Source organism: Neolamprologus multifasciatus, chromosome 3 (genome assembly GCF_963576455.1).
Source record: "Neolamprologus multifasciatus chromosome 3, fNeoMul1.2, whole genome shotgun sequence".
In the NCBI taxonomy this organism is placed as follows: Eukaryota; Metazoa; Chordata; class Actinopteri; order Cichliformes; family Cichlidae; genus Neolamprologus; species Neolamprologus multifasciatus.
Window position 1 is genome coordinate 39,670,182 of NC_140441.1, and position 16,522 is coordinate 39,686,703.

The following is a 16,522-nucleotide window of genomic DNA, read 5'->3' on the forward strand; positions in this document are numbered from 1 at the left end:
GCCTTTACAGTGAACATTATAAAACTCTAAGGTTCTTCTGCACTCGCATTAGCCACCTCATTTATAAGCTTATGAACAGGTCATTTGTTTGCATGTGATGATCTTATCATTTTCCAAAGTGAAGTCACAGGTAGTTTTGAGTTGATCCCTCGCTCAGAAATCTGTGGTCATTATCAGGTATGACATATTTAAGTCTACTACCACATTGTTATTATAGTTTCTGGATTTTCTTTATGGTTCATGACCAACATTTTATCCTCCGTAGGAGCAACAAATGATGGTGACACAATAAGAATTGTTATCCAAGCCAACAACTCATCGCACACCTGGAGCCACTACGAACTTTTAGCCATCAAGGCACACGTTAGATAAAAATTTGCATCATTAGATGTTTTGTAACATGCAAACGACTTCAGTTCTGTTCATTCTCCATATGGCACACCTGTTTTTGACAGGATAAATGAAGTGTCGCAGGCTGAGGAAACGAGATAAAAGCCATCGATTGTGTAGGAGAAACAAACGAAAACGCTGCAGACAAGTTTCAACTTCCTCAAGGTAGGCCTACTCAATCTATACGACTTCGTCATATCTACAGTTTGCATCGTCACCTGTGTGAGAAATGTATTTTGGTTATGTTATGGTTATATTGGTTATATTATTTGATGTTATCCCTCTGTCCGTCAGTTATTCATTTTACACATGGCCTGGTATACAGTAGGTGATAAAATTTCACGACCTTTGCAGAGTGCTGAAAAACCCACTCATATGGAAAAGAAATAGTAAAAACATATATGATTTACTCATGAAAGTGGCCACTTTCTCATTACTTTCATATATTTTGTATATACAAAACATACAAGTTTCATTATATAATTTTTCAAGGGATCTTATATGTGTTTTCACTCTTGTATGCTTTTCATACAAGTTTCATACAAGACAGATAAAAACTTTATAAGATTTATATATATCTTTTCCATATGGGCAGTGACTTTGAATTTAGATTAGATTAGATGAAACTTTATTAACCCCTCGGGTGGGTTCCTGTGGGAAATTCAGTTTCCAGCAGCACAGCAGCGACACAAGTTGCATGTTACAGATACAATTAAAAGGGGATGAGAGTAAGGCTAAGCATAAATATACCATAGATACACATATAAAAATAGAGAATATATAATATGGATAAATATGAACATATAGATTGCACATTTGAGTGAGTCTATTGCGCAGTGATTATTGCATAGTCAAATATAAGAAAAAACATTGCACAGTGAAAAAAAGCACTACAGCTCAGTTGTTCCCACCCTCCTTTGTCCCCCTGTTTCCCCTTCCTCTCCCCTCCAACGAGGAGTTAAGTAATTTAAACCCAAAGGAAGTCCAGAGCTCTTCAGAATGGTGGCCTTAAATTCTTATTGGTTTGACTGGAGCAATGATTTCATTTTGGCTTTTTTTTCTCAGCACTGCAGTTAGCGTTAGCAAAAAGCAAACAAACACAGAACACTCCCAAAAATCTTTTAGGTGTAATCTTCCACAGTTGGCTAGACATTTACAGGAACGTCAGGAAACAAAACACTAATGCAACAAAACACTCAATGTAAAGAATTTACTCTTGGTAACACTCACATCTGGGCTCAAATTTTAAATAAATATTTTAAAACCATATCATAAATTATAAACATTATATTTGTGTAACAGAAATGATCCCAAATGTAACATTAAGCTTAATCCTACAAGTGTTCAGTAAGTTTGAGGTCAGGGCTGCACGCAGGCATCCCATCCTGTCCACTACTAAATTCTGCAGGTAATCATTTATAAACGCCACTGTGTAGGGCAGGGGTGACAAACTCCATTGCACAGGGGGCCAAACCTCAAGGCACACTTTAGGTTGCGGGCCAAACAAGATAAACATTTATTGAACACATTAAAACAATGTTTTTTAAACATAAATATGAATTAAAACAGACAAGAATATAATTCAAGAATAAATAAACTTTTATAAAAAACCCTTTAACTTTAGATATTTTGCTCTCCATAAAAATATATCCTGTCAAAATATGAAATAGAAATATGAACATGCTGCAAAAAACACCAGAATTTTTTTTTAAACATATATAAAGTTCGATCCGCATGTAGACGGAGCTGGGCCATTGCTTCAGGAATGGAACTAATAAACTCTGCGGGTCATACTTTCCCTTGAGTGTCCCATTAGAATAGAACAGAATAATCCTTTAATTGTCCCACAAGGGGAAATTTGGTTGTAATAGCAGCCAAAAAGACACATATACAAACAAACAGTACACAGGACACAGAACAGAAACATACACAATTTTTTAGCATGTTGCAGCTCCATCTGAATCTGCACAGGTGCAGTTTATCCTCCGGGCCAGATGTGGCCTGCGGGCCTGGAGTTTGACATATGTGGTGTAGGGGGTCAGCATTGTCACCTGTGAGGGAAATGCTGCCTCACAGCATCATACAACCTCTGCTAACAAGAGTCAATAGCCCAACCCACAAATTACTTTCCTTACAAATGTGTCGCCATTTAAACATACCCATATGGAAAAGATATATATAAATCTTATAAAGTTTTAGAAAACAGATATAAAATCCCTTGAAAAATTATATAATAAAACTTGTATGTTTTGGATACTTACTAAAACAATATATGAAAGTAATGAGAAAGTGGCCACTTTCATGAGTAAATTATGTTAGCTTTATATGATTTACTCATGAAAGTGGCCACTTTCATGAGTTAAATCATATAAGTTTTTACTATTTCTTTTCCATATGGGTAAATGCTTTACATGCTTGTCAACGGTATATGATTTACTATACCGTTACAAATCTAGCAAACACAAATTTCCTTACTTTTTGTGCGAAACCGACAGATGTAAATAGTATGTAGTTTAATTATTACTACAACTTTAATCAAATTAAATCCAACCAATGACATCATAATTATTATTATTATTATTCTCCTATGCTCTGTTTTTCTTACTTTCTTCCACAGGTCATGCTCTTCAACTCTTCCTCCTTCGCCACAGTTTTCCCCGCCCCAACATCCCACGACTCTTTCAATTCCTCCAACTCCACCATGTCTTTCTACGAATTATGCAGGGCATCAGTACCAAGCTTTGTCAGCTACACCATGTACACCTTTACAAACATCCTTGTCCTCTGTCCACTCTACATCTACATCCTCTACATAGGTTTCCAACATTGGAGGTGTCAGCACTCTGCATCTGCAGGAAGGTCGATGAGCCTCTCTGACTTTTTCACCTACAACATGATGATCTTGGAGATGTTTGGTGTGTTTGGATCAGTCCTCTTTTGTTTGAGCAAACCTACAAATAATGACTCACTAATGATGTTGGGCATATATTTATTTTGCATAGTTTTTCCTGGACAGACATTTTTCCATGTCCTGACCTGTATGGAGCGCTATCTGGCCGTTGTTCACCCCATTGCCTACATGCATGTGCGAGAAGTATCAAGGGTCAGAATTAAAAGCATCTGCACCTTGTGTGTTTGGCTGATATGTGGCGGTTGGGTGGGGATAGTAAAGCTGTACTACCCCAGTTTTCCCATGGTCCCGTTTCTTTCATTGGGCATCTGTCTGTTAGTTATTATTGTGTGCTGTGTGTTTGTTCTCTATGCTCTGACTCGTTCAGGGCCAGGACACATGGGTAAGAACAAGGATCGAGTTGACCAATCAAAGCAGAGGGCTTTCTATATGATTACAGCCATAACAGGAATGATGCTGTTGAGGACTGCTGGCTTCCTGCTTTGTTTTGTAATAGAAACAAGGAAGTTAGTTGATCTCCAAGTGATGTGCTGGTTGCTGGATTTAGTCTTCTGGCTGTCTCTCCCCAGCAGTCTGGTTCTTCCTCTGCTGTTTCTGCACAGAGCAGGAAAACTATCCGGCTGTAGGAAGAAAACAGAATCAGGATAAAGAGTCCATTAAGAAAGTTTGACTGATGTGTACAAAACAAAGTTATAATGGTAAAAATTGCCTGTATTTGTATAGTACTTTACTAGTGCCTAAGGACCCCAACGTGCTTTACATATTCAGTCATCCACCCATTCACACACTGTATTTTAATGTATAAAATGCTTTGTAACTTATATACAATGTATACTAAGCAATCATAGGTTGTAGTTTATATAAAATATTTTGATGATACATATGTAGGTTGTAGGGCATCAGTGTCTGATGCTCAGGACATTTGTTTACCTATTTACATGTACATTCTTATTCTTATGTATATTGATATGCCTCAGTTTTAAATGGATTTGTATTATACTAATGAGAAGTAAAAATTAACCAAAGACATCTATAAATAGGTAAACAAAGAGGGAATTCTGAGCTCCAAAACCCTGATATACTCTTAATCTAATTCAAATGGGTTTTTTTTTAATCAAGCTATAGTAGTTTATGACTTGCTATGGTACTATCCTAATTTTATTTTTTCATTAACCTCAGTTCAAGTAAATTATTTGATATATTAATATAGGGACAAAGCCATATGATCCTGTATAAATGTGCTATAAACTGCTAAAGAAAACCTTTAATAAAATGACAACAATTAACAACACTGTATGTCACACATACTTTTCTTCAGTCTTTTTTAATCCACTCACACAACAGCATTTTCATGTTTGTATGACATAAGAGTCAGATTGTCAGGAGTTCTCAGAGCTCTGTATGAGGGTCGTAATGTCTCAGATCAGTCAGTTTTTTAGAATATTTTCTGCTTAATCGTCCCTGAATTGCACAAAAACAATTTTTAAAATTAAATTTAGTTTTAAATCTCAAATACTATGGAAAAATGTTCCACCGACCCCCTTTTTACCACACATTGTTAACTTGTTTTCTCTTCTTGCAGAATTAATAATTATTATGGGCCACTTTTGGTCCGAGACAACTTTAGTATTAGTGTTAAAAAAAATTAACAACATAGAAATAAACAACAGATACATTTTGAAGGAAAGATAAGTGTAAGTAGATTATGCTTTTTGTTAACAAGGAAAAGATTTGCCAAGTGGGACTCATGGTGAGTGAACATATAGGTAAAATGTTGTGATTGTTTTGAACGGCATTACAAGTAAACATGCTGTTCTGGAGTTCAGTTTAGACTGCGTTTTCTGTTGTTTTGTGTTTAATTTCCCGATCTCCAGCAATAAAGTTGTGTGAGTTCTGAATCAGTCTCTATAGTACAGTCGTTCAACAACGCAAATGTCTAATTAGTCATTCAGTTAGTCAAGTTAGTCCATTAGCAATGGCAGAAACTATGTTCAACATGTTCAAGGTGATCTGGCGAAACTCCGGCCAACTGGCCCAGTAATAATAATAATAATAATTGCAATTCTAAAAATAATAATGATAATTATTATAATTTTTGTTATTATTTCACTTTAGAATAAAAACAACACAGGAGCCAAACATTTAATCTTATTAAGATTAGAAGTATACGTGGAAAACTAAAGAAATTAAAGCAAGAATTACACATTTAACTTAATGCAATAAATCTAAAAATAACAATGAAGACGCTTGAATAAATAAACTGGCTGCAAATTTCATAAGGTGAGACACACACAGGTAATTAAGGCTACGTTCACACTGCATGTCTTAATGCTCAATTCCAATTTTTTTGGTCTGCTTGTTCAATTCAATTCAATTCAATTCAATTTTATTTATATAGCGCCAAATCACAACAAAAGTCGCCTCAAGGCGCTTCATAGATACAGAGAAAAGCCCAACAATCATATGACCCCCTATGAGCAATCACTTTGGCGACAGTGGGAAGGAAAAACTCCCTTTTAACAGGAAGAAACCTCCGGCAGAACCAGGCTCAGGGAGGGGCGGCCATCTGCTGCGACCGGTTGGGGTGAGAGAAGGAAGACAGGATAAAAGACATGCTGTGGAAGAGAGACAGAGATTAATAACAGATATGATTCAATACAGAGAGGTCTATTAACACATAGTGAGTGAGAAAGGTGACTGGAAAGGAAAAACTCAATGCATCATGGGAATCCCCCGGCAGCCTACATCTATTGCAGCATAACTAAGGGAGGATTCAGGGTCACCTGGTCCAGCCCTAACTATATGATTTAGCAAAAAGGAAAGTTTTAAGCCTAATCTTAAAAGTAGAGATAGTGTCTGTCTCCCGAATCCAAACTGGAGGCTGGTTCCACAGAAGAGGGGCCTGAAAACTGAAGGCTCTCCCTCCCATTCTACTTTTAAATACTCTAGGAACAACAAGTAGGCCTGCAGAGCGGGAGCGAAGTGCTCTAATAGGGTGATATGGTACTACAAGGTCATTAAGATAAGATGGAGCCTGATTATTTAAGACCTTGTATGTGAGGAGCAGGATTTTGAATTCAATTCTGGATTTAACAGGAAGCCAATGAAGGGAAGCCAAAACAGGAGAAATATGCTCTCTCTTTCTAGTCCTGTCAGTACTCTTGCTGCAGCATTTTGGATTAGCTGAAGGCTTTTCAGTGAGTTTTTTGGACATCCTGATAATAATGAATTGCAGTAGTCCAGCCTGGAAGTAATAAATGCATGAACTAGTTTTTCAGCGTCACTCTGAGACAGGATATTTCTAATTTTAGAGATGTTGCGCAAATGGAAGAACGCAGTCTTACATATTTGTTTAATATGTGCGTTGAAGGACATATCCTGGTCAAAAATGACTCCAAGGTTCCTCACAGTGTTACTGGAGGCCAAGGTAATGCCATCCAGAGTAAGAATCTGGTTAGATACCATATTTCTAAGCTTTTCAGCGCCGAGTACAATGACCTCAGTTTTATCTGAGTTAAGAAGCAGAAAGTTAGTGGCCATCCAGGTCTTTATGTCTTTAAGACATTCCTGCAGTTTAACTAATTGGTGTGTGTTATCTGGCTTCATGGACAGATAGAGCTGGGTGTCATCTGCATAGCAGTGAAAATGTATGCTATGTCTTCTAATGATGCTGCCTAGGGGAAGCATGTATAATGTAAACAGAATTGGTCCTAGCACTGAACCCTGTGGAACTCCATAATTAACCTCAGTGTGTGAAGAGGACTCTCCATTTACATGCACAAATTGGAGTCTATTAGATAGATATGATACAAACCACTGCAGTGCAATACCTGTAATACCTACAGCATGTTCTAATCGCTCTAATAGGATATTATGGTCAACAGTATCGAATGCTGCACTAAGGTCAAGAAGGACAAGCACAGAGATGAGTCCACTGTCAGAGGCCATAAGAAGATCATTTGTAACCTTCACTAAAGCTGTTTCAGTGCTGTGATGAACTCTGAAACCTGACTGAAACTCTTCAAATAAACCATTCCTCTGCAGATGATCTGTTAGCTGTTTGACAACTACTCTTTCAAGGATTTTTGATATGAAAGGAAGGTTGGAGATTGGCCTATAATTAGCTAAGACTGCTGGGTCTAGAGATGGCTTTTTGAGTAAAGGTTTAACTGCAGCCACCTTGAAGGCCTGTGGTACATAGCCGATTATTAGAGATAGGTTGATCATATATAAGATCGAAGAATTAATCAATGGCAGGACTTCTTTGAGCAGTTTTGTAGGAATGGGGTCTAAAAGACACGTTGATGGTTTGGAGGAAGTAATTATTGAAGTTAACTCAGAAAGATCGATTGGAGAAAAAGAGTCTAACTTAACATCAATGGTACTAAGAGTAGCTGTAGATAATATTGGTTACAAATAAATAAAATAAAAACAACAAATAAAATGTGACAGCAAACGTGTTCCTGTGTGAACCCTCAAAGCTGCCCGCATGCACAAAAGACCCAGTTTAGACCCAGACCAAACAGTATTGTTTGACTGATGGAGCCTTAATGTAAAGACTTTTTTCGGACTTTACGTTTCCTAATTTTGCTTTAAGTTATAAAGTTATTTTGTCATTTACATATGGCCTAATAATGATCCTTATTGCTGTTTTAGAGAGGAGCGGTGCTTCAAAGGATAGTTGCAGATTTCTGTCAGAATCTGCAGATTATACAGTACAAATACAATGTTCACATTTCTCCAACATCCACACTGGATGGCCAGGAAGCATTCACGATGTCTTGTCCGGTGCTGATAATTGGCGTCTGTCTCGTGTCAGTGAGGTAAAAGACGGATTTCATGTGACATGACCATCAAACAGCAGTCGCTTTCTAAAACATCAGATATGTATCGGATTCAGTACCACATACGAAAGTGACCCAGATCGGATGTGAAAATATCGGATTTGATGTGCTTTCACCTGCAGTGTGAATGTAGTGTGCGCCATCTCTGAAAAGTGCTTAGAAAGGGGAGTGCTGGGCTTTTTTAACAATTTTGTTTTATTTTTATTTCAACTATCCAATATTCAGAATTTGCAACTGGGACATATACACTAAAATTATCTGATTAATTTTAATTACACTAGACATCAAACAATTCTTTGTAGGATTTTATCTTAAATTGAGATATTATTTTAAAAATTGTGTAAGATTTAAGTGTGAAAAGAACCACCTGAAAGTGAGTCAACAGTCCCACTTTTCAAAAATATTTATCTTGAAAAAAATGTTAATATATGAAACTAAATTTCACAGCGCTCATTACAGATGTTTAAACTGTGGATCATGAAATGTTTATGTTAATTGGAGACAGTGAAGTAGAAAATGTTCTAAAGGATTTGCTGATTTGAGACGTTGCGATCCCATAGACAGGATATCTGGAAGGTTTTAAAGTAAACAGTCAAAGGTACAATGTTTAAGGCAGGGATTATATTTGCTTGTGGATATGTGGAAAGAAGTGGTCCTTCTTATCATATCTAGAGAAAGTATTTATGGATAATTGGTGAACCACATCTAGTTGAGCCTTGTGTTCACTTTTTGAAGAAATGTATGCCACTTGGACCCATTTTTTTTTTGTCTTAACCATTTCATGGTTGTGGGAGGCTGGAGCCCATCCCACCTGCCACATGGTGAAAAGTGTGGCACACCCTAACTGCATATCTGTGCAAATATAAGAATATTTGCATGATACCATATATCACTATTTTTCTTGGAGGTAGTGATAAATTCTGCTTTATCTTTCTGTGAAGGTCACCTCACATATCAAAATATCATCTATTTTTGTGTGCGGATGTGACTAAATCCCATAGTACCCAGAAATATAAACTGCAATTGCAACTAGAAAAATTTGCTTTTCCTGCGAAAATGCTGTGTGGATGCTGTAAAACTGAAGCTGTCTGCTGAAAATAGTTGAAGAAGCTGAATTCCGTATTTGAAAAGTAGTCAAACTTGTAATAATTTTATAGAAGCATAACAACTTTGAAAAAAGGTAATAACTTAGCAAAAACGTAATAACTTAGAAGAAACATACTAACTAGCCAGAAATAGTACAACATAGCAGAAGTATTGTAATTCAGCAGAAATATTAATATTAACCCTCTGGGGTCGACGGACGCATCAAAATCACATGACCAATTTAAGACGAGACAGCTACATGATGCAGCTACTCAGAGTCTCAATTTCATTTTCAACTTGGGTTGAAAGTGCGGACTTCAAACTATATACCAGTTTTTGAATTGTGTCGATGGGCCACGTAAAACCAGAGTTATGATAAAAATACACGCAATGTTTTTTTCTGAACAAAACAGTGGTGTTTACACCGGGAAGAACGGTAAAAATGACGTTTTCTACGGACAGCGCTAGCAAACACTCTCCGCTTGTGAGTAAAAAAAAAAAAAGACAAAAAACCCCTTCCCTATTGGTGTTAGAGTTTACCATGTCAGCCAATCAAAAAAATGATAGGGCAACATGTGAGACTTGGTTGTTTAGGGAGAAGGGGAAGTTTTAGGAGTGACACCCACGATGGAAAGCGGGCGACCGAAAGACAGACAGAGATATTTCATATGTGAGACATTAGTGACGTTTAGCGTGTTTGGATGCTGTAGTTAGTGTGTTGTGTAGTTATTGTTTTGGATTGTGTGTCAGTTAGACTGCTGAATTTCATATTTGCTCTAAAAAAGCCGTCAAAGGCAGATTCCAGTGTAAACGCTGTTCCCACATGGAAAACTGGACTGATGCACCTCCTGCTGTCAGACTTGCAGGGTTTAGGCCTGTGCTGTTCTCCTCTGTCTTATACTGAACACAAACTATGTTTTTGGACTGGCACAAATAATTTGTGTGCCTTCTTATTTGATGCAGCACACCTGATTGTTCTGTAAATAGATTTAAATGGTTATATAAAAAACGCCTGAGGCCTTGGCTGCATTTTTAGGTAAATAGTACCATATAACTTTGTTGTTTGCAAAACTTGTGCATAATTTTTTAGAAATGTACAATTTCTATTTGCATTTCAAGTTATGAAAATGATTCGTTAAACATGTTCGTGGGTTTTACAGTAAAAAATATAACTTTTTTCTACTCGGATTTTAAATTTTTTGTCTGAATTTAGATCAAACGTGCTAGTATGTTAAAATGAAAAAAATAACTCAAATTTCAGATGTTTGAGGTTGTGCTGAAAATAATGATACCAAACAAGGCCAGATAAACAGTTTTTAAAATATAGGAACATAAGGACAGTTTCTTTCACCCTTCGCCATCTCCCTTCTAAACAGTTGACCTGTCACACTGCTCCCACTGCCAGACTGCAACTGCACCTTATGTACATTCTGTAGTATTCATTCCACCTCATTTCATTTCTGTATTCAATGTATATATATACGTTTAGATTGTTTATTTATAGTTGGTTTTTCACAGCTTTGTGTATGTATGTGTATGCATGTATAATGTATATAGACACGTGTGTGTGTGTGATTTACATTGCTGTGATTGAGAGTCACCATCTACCGGAACCAAATTCCTTGTATGTGTCTGCATATATACATGGCCAATAAACACGATTCTGATTCTGATTAAAGGTGAAATATAGAGGTAAAATCAAAAGTAGTCAAAAACGGCCAATTATACCCTGGACCCCAGAGGGTTCTTTTACCCTACAGCAAGTTATCATTATTAGGCACTTGTATTTAACATAACTAAAACAAATACTTTTTTCTAACATGTTTTGACAGATTACATCACAAGTTGTAACCAGCGGGAACCTTATTTGATCTTTCTAAGAGACTTTGTTTGACACCCACGGCTCTTACTGCTCTTAAGAACTTCATAAATTTTGAGTTTTTTACTGCCTTTATAATATGTACAATACAATTTTTTGAGTCATTTGAGTCACTGAGTCAGTTGACCAGAGTGCAAAAAATTTACATTTTCACTCCTACTGCTAAGATGAGTGATTGAAAAAGAAAAACAACTATTTTTATGGAGCAAAAAAAAGCAAAAAAAAATTCTAAAGGGAACATTTATTTTTATTTTATTAGTATTTTCCTCAAATGTGTCAAATATATATTTTCTCATCTAAATGTCCACTGAGCTGTGAGCCAGGGGGCGGTAATGCGCCTTAACATTGGTTGCCAACCAAGAAGAAGAAGAAGAAGCTGTGCGCCAGGAGGGAGGGGGTGAGTGAGTCAGTGATTCGTTTATGCTACGATTCAGCACAGCAAGGGAGGGGGTGAGTGAGTCCTCGCTTACGCTACAATTCAGCACAGCAAGGGAGGGGGTGAGTGAGTCCTGCGTGATTCGCTTACGCTACAATTCAGCACAGAAAGGGAGGGGGTGAGTGAGTCCTGAGTGATTCGCTTACACTACGATTCAGCACAGGAAAGGAGGGGGTGAGTAGCTCAAATGTGCTGTTAGCATGTTAGCAGAGCGATGCTACTGTGAACCGAGGAGCTATCCGGTCGTTAAGTCATCTTTAATAAAAAGATTAGCGTTCTGCTCTACCAGGTGTAACAATTGAGTTTAACATCCAGGCATCCATGAAAGCGGAATTTATGACATTTAACGGAGTTAGAAGTTAGCAGGAAGTTAGCTCGCTAGCTTCTATCTAAATACAATATAGCATGTCCTGACTGCAGGGTTTTGGAAACAAATTAAAACGTACAGCTCTGTTATCACTTCCAACATAAATGAAGACAGAAAACTAAACAGCAGTGCTGTTTGTAGGGTTACTGAAGTTTGGCTAGCTGGTATATAATGATGTGCTACGTGACTGCTAGCGACACAGCTATGTTAGCATAATATAAACAAGCTAATTTTTTTTCCACCCAATAAAAGTTAACGTGAGTGTTCAGGAACAAATGTAATCGCATGGCAGGATGCTGTAAAAGGACCAAACTTCAGCCAGGAGAACAACTGAGATAATCCATCCACAATACGAGGTTAGTCATTTATATACTGCTGTATGGGCTGGGCTGTAGTTACATCCTAAGGTTTTAAAAACTGAGCTTAAATAAATGATTAGCGGTAATAAAAGCCGAGTGAGGTCAACAGTGATCACTGACTGTTTTAGAAGCTTTTTGAGATTAAATAGAAGAAAATACATAACATTAAACATGTTAGCAACACAAAAGCCATATTAAACGCAGACTACTTTAGGCCTGGAGGTAGGATTCATCACGTCATCACTTAACAACTGGATTGTCTTGGTGTGAGCTTCTACTCAGGGCTTTTTCTTCCAGTTCAGAGCAGAAATGTTTTTGTTAAGAAACTGGCTGTTGTTTTTTCCCCCACAGTTTTAATTATAAGCTAGATATATTTCTACTAATGAAATTAGTTTGCTAAGAGCAACAGGGATGAGTCAGTTGGGCTTGTGAATCATGATTCACGAGTCAGCAAAGTGATTCTCGAGTGCTGAACGATTCGTTCATGATTCGCGCATCACTAATGGAAAGTGCGCTGGAAGAGAGAGGTTGGTGAAAGATTATCCATGCAGTGCTGCAAGGCAAGTATATCAAACTCAGCTTAGTAGAATCAACTTGGCATTGCTTGACCACTATGGCCTGTAGTTTACTGAGACGGTAAAAGGCATGGAATCCCTAGCTATGAAGGCAAAGGACGTTGTCTGTCAGTATAAGGTGCAGTTTGTATACAGCTAGACCAGCCGCTATCTTGCTGGCTAGCAGAGTTCCCATCACTAGTGCAGGTGTGTTGCTAGAGTGGAACAGGTCGCCTATTAGTTCTTAAGTTGCATACTTACTTTCACATTAAGACAAATGCATCAGTTGCAGCTATCATCGTGGGCCCCCTAACGGGTATTAGCGGTGTAGAAACTATCCGCGTAGCAACTGCTGTGTTTACACGGTCACAGAAAGCTGGCAGCTAACAAATTAGCGAACAACAAGTCTGCTAGCCAGCAAGTTAGTATACAGCTAGACCAGCCGCTAACTGCACCTTGAACTGACAGATGTGCTTTTCCTTCATAGCTAGGGATTCCATGCCTTTTACCGTCTCAGTAAACGACAAGCCATAGTGGTCAAGCAATGCCAAGTTGATTCTACTGAGCTGAGTTTGATATACTTGCCGTGCAGCACTGATCAGCAATGATCTTTCAATCTCTCTCTTCCACCTCGCTTTCCACAGCCATACCCGCGACCTTGTGGTTGTCAGTTCTAATTCATTGGCTGATGTTTATGGTCATGTCGTTATGTGTCCGAACATCCAATGGCATGTCACATTGTTTTCATGACCGCGCCCTCACCCCCGGTGCAATGTATTTTCACAATCTAACTATGCATATGTACAAAGATATGTACATGTATATTTGGGTAACAAGGAGATTATGTTTTATTACATTTACAGTGATTTTATGTTATTTTACATTTCATATGTGAAATCACAGTCGATTTATGTAAATTTGATGATATTGTGGAAAAACTGTACACAACTGTAAAATACACAGTAAAATAATTTGACATTACTATTTTTTGGAACAGTGTAGTTTCAGTCCTAATTTTTTATATGAAATATTATGATTTTACCGAATCTGACAAATCTTCAAGAGCTATAGGTGTTTTATACACTTTAAGATGTTACGTTTGAACTGTGAATATCTAAATTTGCTTAACCTCCATGCATTTTTAATTTCTCTTTGATATTTGGGCATATTAGGGCCCGATGAATGTAAAAACAAAGAATTACCAGATTTTTTTTTTTTTTACCTTATTTTTGTTTTTAAGAAAAATAAGAGCCACATATGAGGATATTTGTTTAAAATTTTGATAGAACAGTAGCAGTATAATGTCCTCGTAAGTGGATATCAGGCCCTTGTAGAGCAAAATTGAGTATTTTGGTCTAAATAACCCAAAATGTGATGTCCACATATGTGGACGCCAGGTCCTAGGAGGTTAAGGCTGACACCTTCTAGCACTTTCTCAATTAATCTATATAAAAATTGAATAACAAATAGGAGTTAAGCTAAAAGAGTTCAACAAAAACCTAATGTTTCCTGGAGTGTATTGTCAGCATATTTTCAAAGAAGATTATATGCTAGAAAATACAAAAAATAAACGAATAACAACTTGGTGAGAAAAAAAACAATTCATTGGTTCTGTGAGTATGAGTTCACTCTTCAGTTACTTTGACCAACTTGTCTCTGCTGTAATATTAGCACTAATTCTATGAAGTCTCAGAACAGTTAGCTTTATTTTAAAACCAACATTGTATTTAATATCAGAAAAATACTTTTAGACAGGCCTGTTTTTTGGGCCTGTCATTTTTAAGCGGGAACCTCAGGAAGGTATTTATGAGTTTTGTTTGACATCAGAAAGCAAAGAGACGGCACAAAAGCTACAGGTGTTACCATATTATATGACCCTTGGCTATAACAGAAATGTATTAAGATCTTAATATTTTTGTGTTGCTTTTTTTCAGAATGGCTTTGATGAAACTTCTTAATAACCGCCCTGACACGCCATATTTCCAGCTACCCCCACTGCACTTCAGAATGTTAAAATCCTGCGACCAGCTGAGGGTCACTAGCTGGAACTTTAAAGATGGGACAGCAAAACCCCTAATAACAAAAGGAACACAGTGGCAGCCATCACCGATGGGCAGACTGTGACCAAGGTCACGATGTTCGAGGAGTTTGCCTCTAAAGTCCAGCAGGGGGGGTCTTACCATGAACTCAGGGGCACGGCCTCACCTTACAATATCAACATAACAGCAAGGACACAGTTTTTTAGGGCACCCACGCTAAGTGTTAGGGAAGATCTTTTCAGAGAAGCACAGGATCTTCTGCATCCTCCTGTTCCTCTCACTCCTCTTAAGATGAGCTCCACAAATGGGGGGCTCATCACAGCCACAGGTGGTGGAGGTAAGTATTTGTAGTTCCATCAGAATTTACATGGCTTTAGGTTTCCAAATAACCCATTATTGCGGGTATTTTTTACAGTTAAAAATAATTTAGATTTTTGCTGCCAAGCAGAGACTAGAAGATAGTAGAAAGATTTCCTTGTTTCATAATCACTGTATATGAAAAACATCCTAATAAACTGCTTCTGATAAGTTCAGTGCAGAATACTTAACAGCAATAACATAATCTAAACACATTACTGTAGAAATAAAAACCTATTACATATCAATACACTAACTATTACTGACATTTTATTTCAATTTACTTCTCAGTTTTCTGCAGTAAAGGACGTACTGTCAGTAAAACAGCACATTCTCTTAAGATATCTCCAGCTGAAGGGGAGGTAATGTAAGGAGGTAATGATGCAATTTCAGTTTTATATTGAAACTGGTTAAACTAATGCAACAAATTTGACATTGCGGGTACTGTAGATATATGTACGGTAGTGCTGATTGTACAAGGCTGTGAGCTTTCGTTTTCTAGTTACTAGATTTTTGATTATTTAATTAATACATCTTTAATTCTGTCATGTTTGTGATTTCAGGATGGTCATACCATGTCAGTCTTCCTCTGGAGGGAGGCAGCAATTCACAGCTTTAATGTGGGCCACAGCTGCACAGCACAACATATACAAAGATTGAGGTATGAAAAGGCTAAACCTTTGTACCAACATTTCACAGCAGTGTCTTATCAACAAATGTTTAGAACTAGGTTTTGAAATGTAAATACATATTCTTTCAGTCTGGGTCAAAAAAATACTTTTAGACAGGCCTGGTTTTTGGGCCTGTCATTTTTAAGCGGGAACCTCAGGAAGGTATTTATGAGTTTTGTTTGACATCAGAAAGCAAAGAGACGGCACAAAAGCTACAGGTGTTACCATATTATATGACCCTTGGCTATAACAGAAATGTATTAAGATCTTAATATTTTTGTGTTGCTTTTTTTCAGAATGGCTTTGATGAAATTTCTTAATAACCGCCCTGACACGCCATATTTCCAGCCACCCCCACTGCACTTCAGAATGTTAAAATCCTGCGACCAGCTGAGGGTCACTAGCTGGGACTTTAAAGATGGGACAGCTAAACCCCTAATAACAAAAGGAACACAGTGGCAGCCATCACCGATGGGCAGACTGTGACCAAGGTCACGATGTTCGAGGAGTTTGCCTCTAAAGTCCAGCAGGGGGGGTCTTACCATGAACTCAGGGGCACGGCCTCACCTTACAATATCAACATAACAGCAAGGACACAGTTTTTTAGGGCACCCACGCTAAGTGTTAGG

General features: G+C 37.5%; 1 protein-coding gene and 1 long non-coding RNA gene across 2 annotated transcripts in view; both read left to right on the top strand.

Annotated features, from left to right (window-relative positions):
- Nucleotides 1–14,327, top strand: part of LOC146523122 (uncharacterized) — a 140,532-nt gene extending 126,205 nt beyond the window's left edge. Inside the window, exon 2 of the long non-coding RNA XR_014871994.1 lies at nucleotides 12,239–14,327. This is a non-coding gene — a long non-coding RNA (uncharacterized LOC146523122). The remainder of the gene's footprint in view (nucleotides 1–12,238) is intronic.
- LOC146523131 (uncharacterized) lies at nucleotides 2,955–5,327 on the top strand. The gene has a single exon (XM_085154745.1). It carries the CDS (start codon nucleotides 2,978–2,980, stop codon nucleotides 3,947–3,949), a length of 972 nt encoding a protein of 323 aa, XP_085010871.1. The 5' UTR covers nucleotides 2,955–2,977; the 3' UTR covers nucleotides 3,950–5,327.
- Nucleotides 14,328–16,522: the final 2,195 nt, after the last annotated feature.

Coding starts and splice junctions, on each gene's coding strand:
- LOC146523131 (XM_085154745.1), top strand. CDS start 2,978: ATGCTCTGTTTTTCTTACTTTCTTCCACAGGTCATGCTCTTCAACTCT.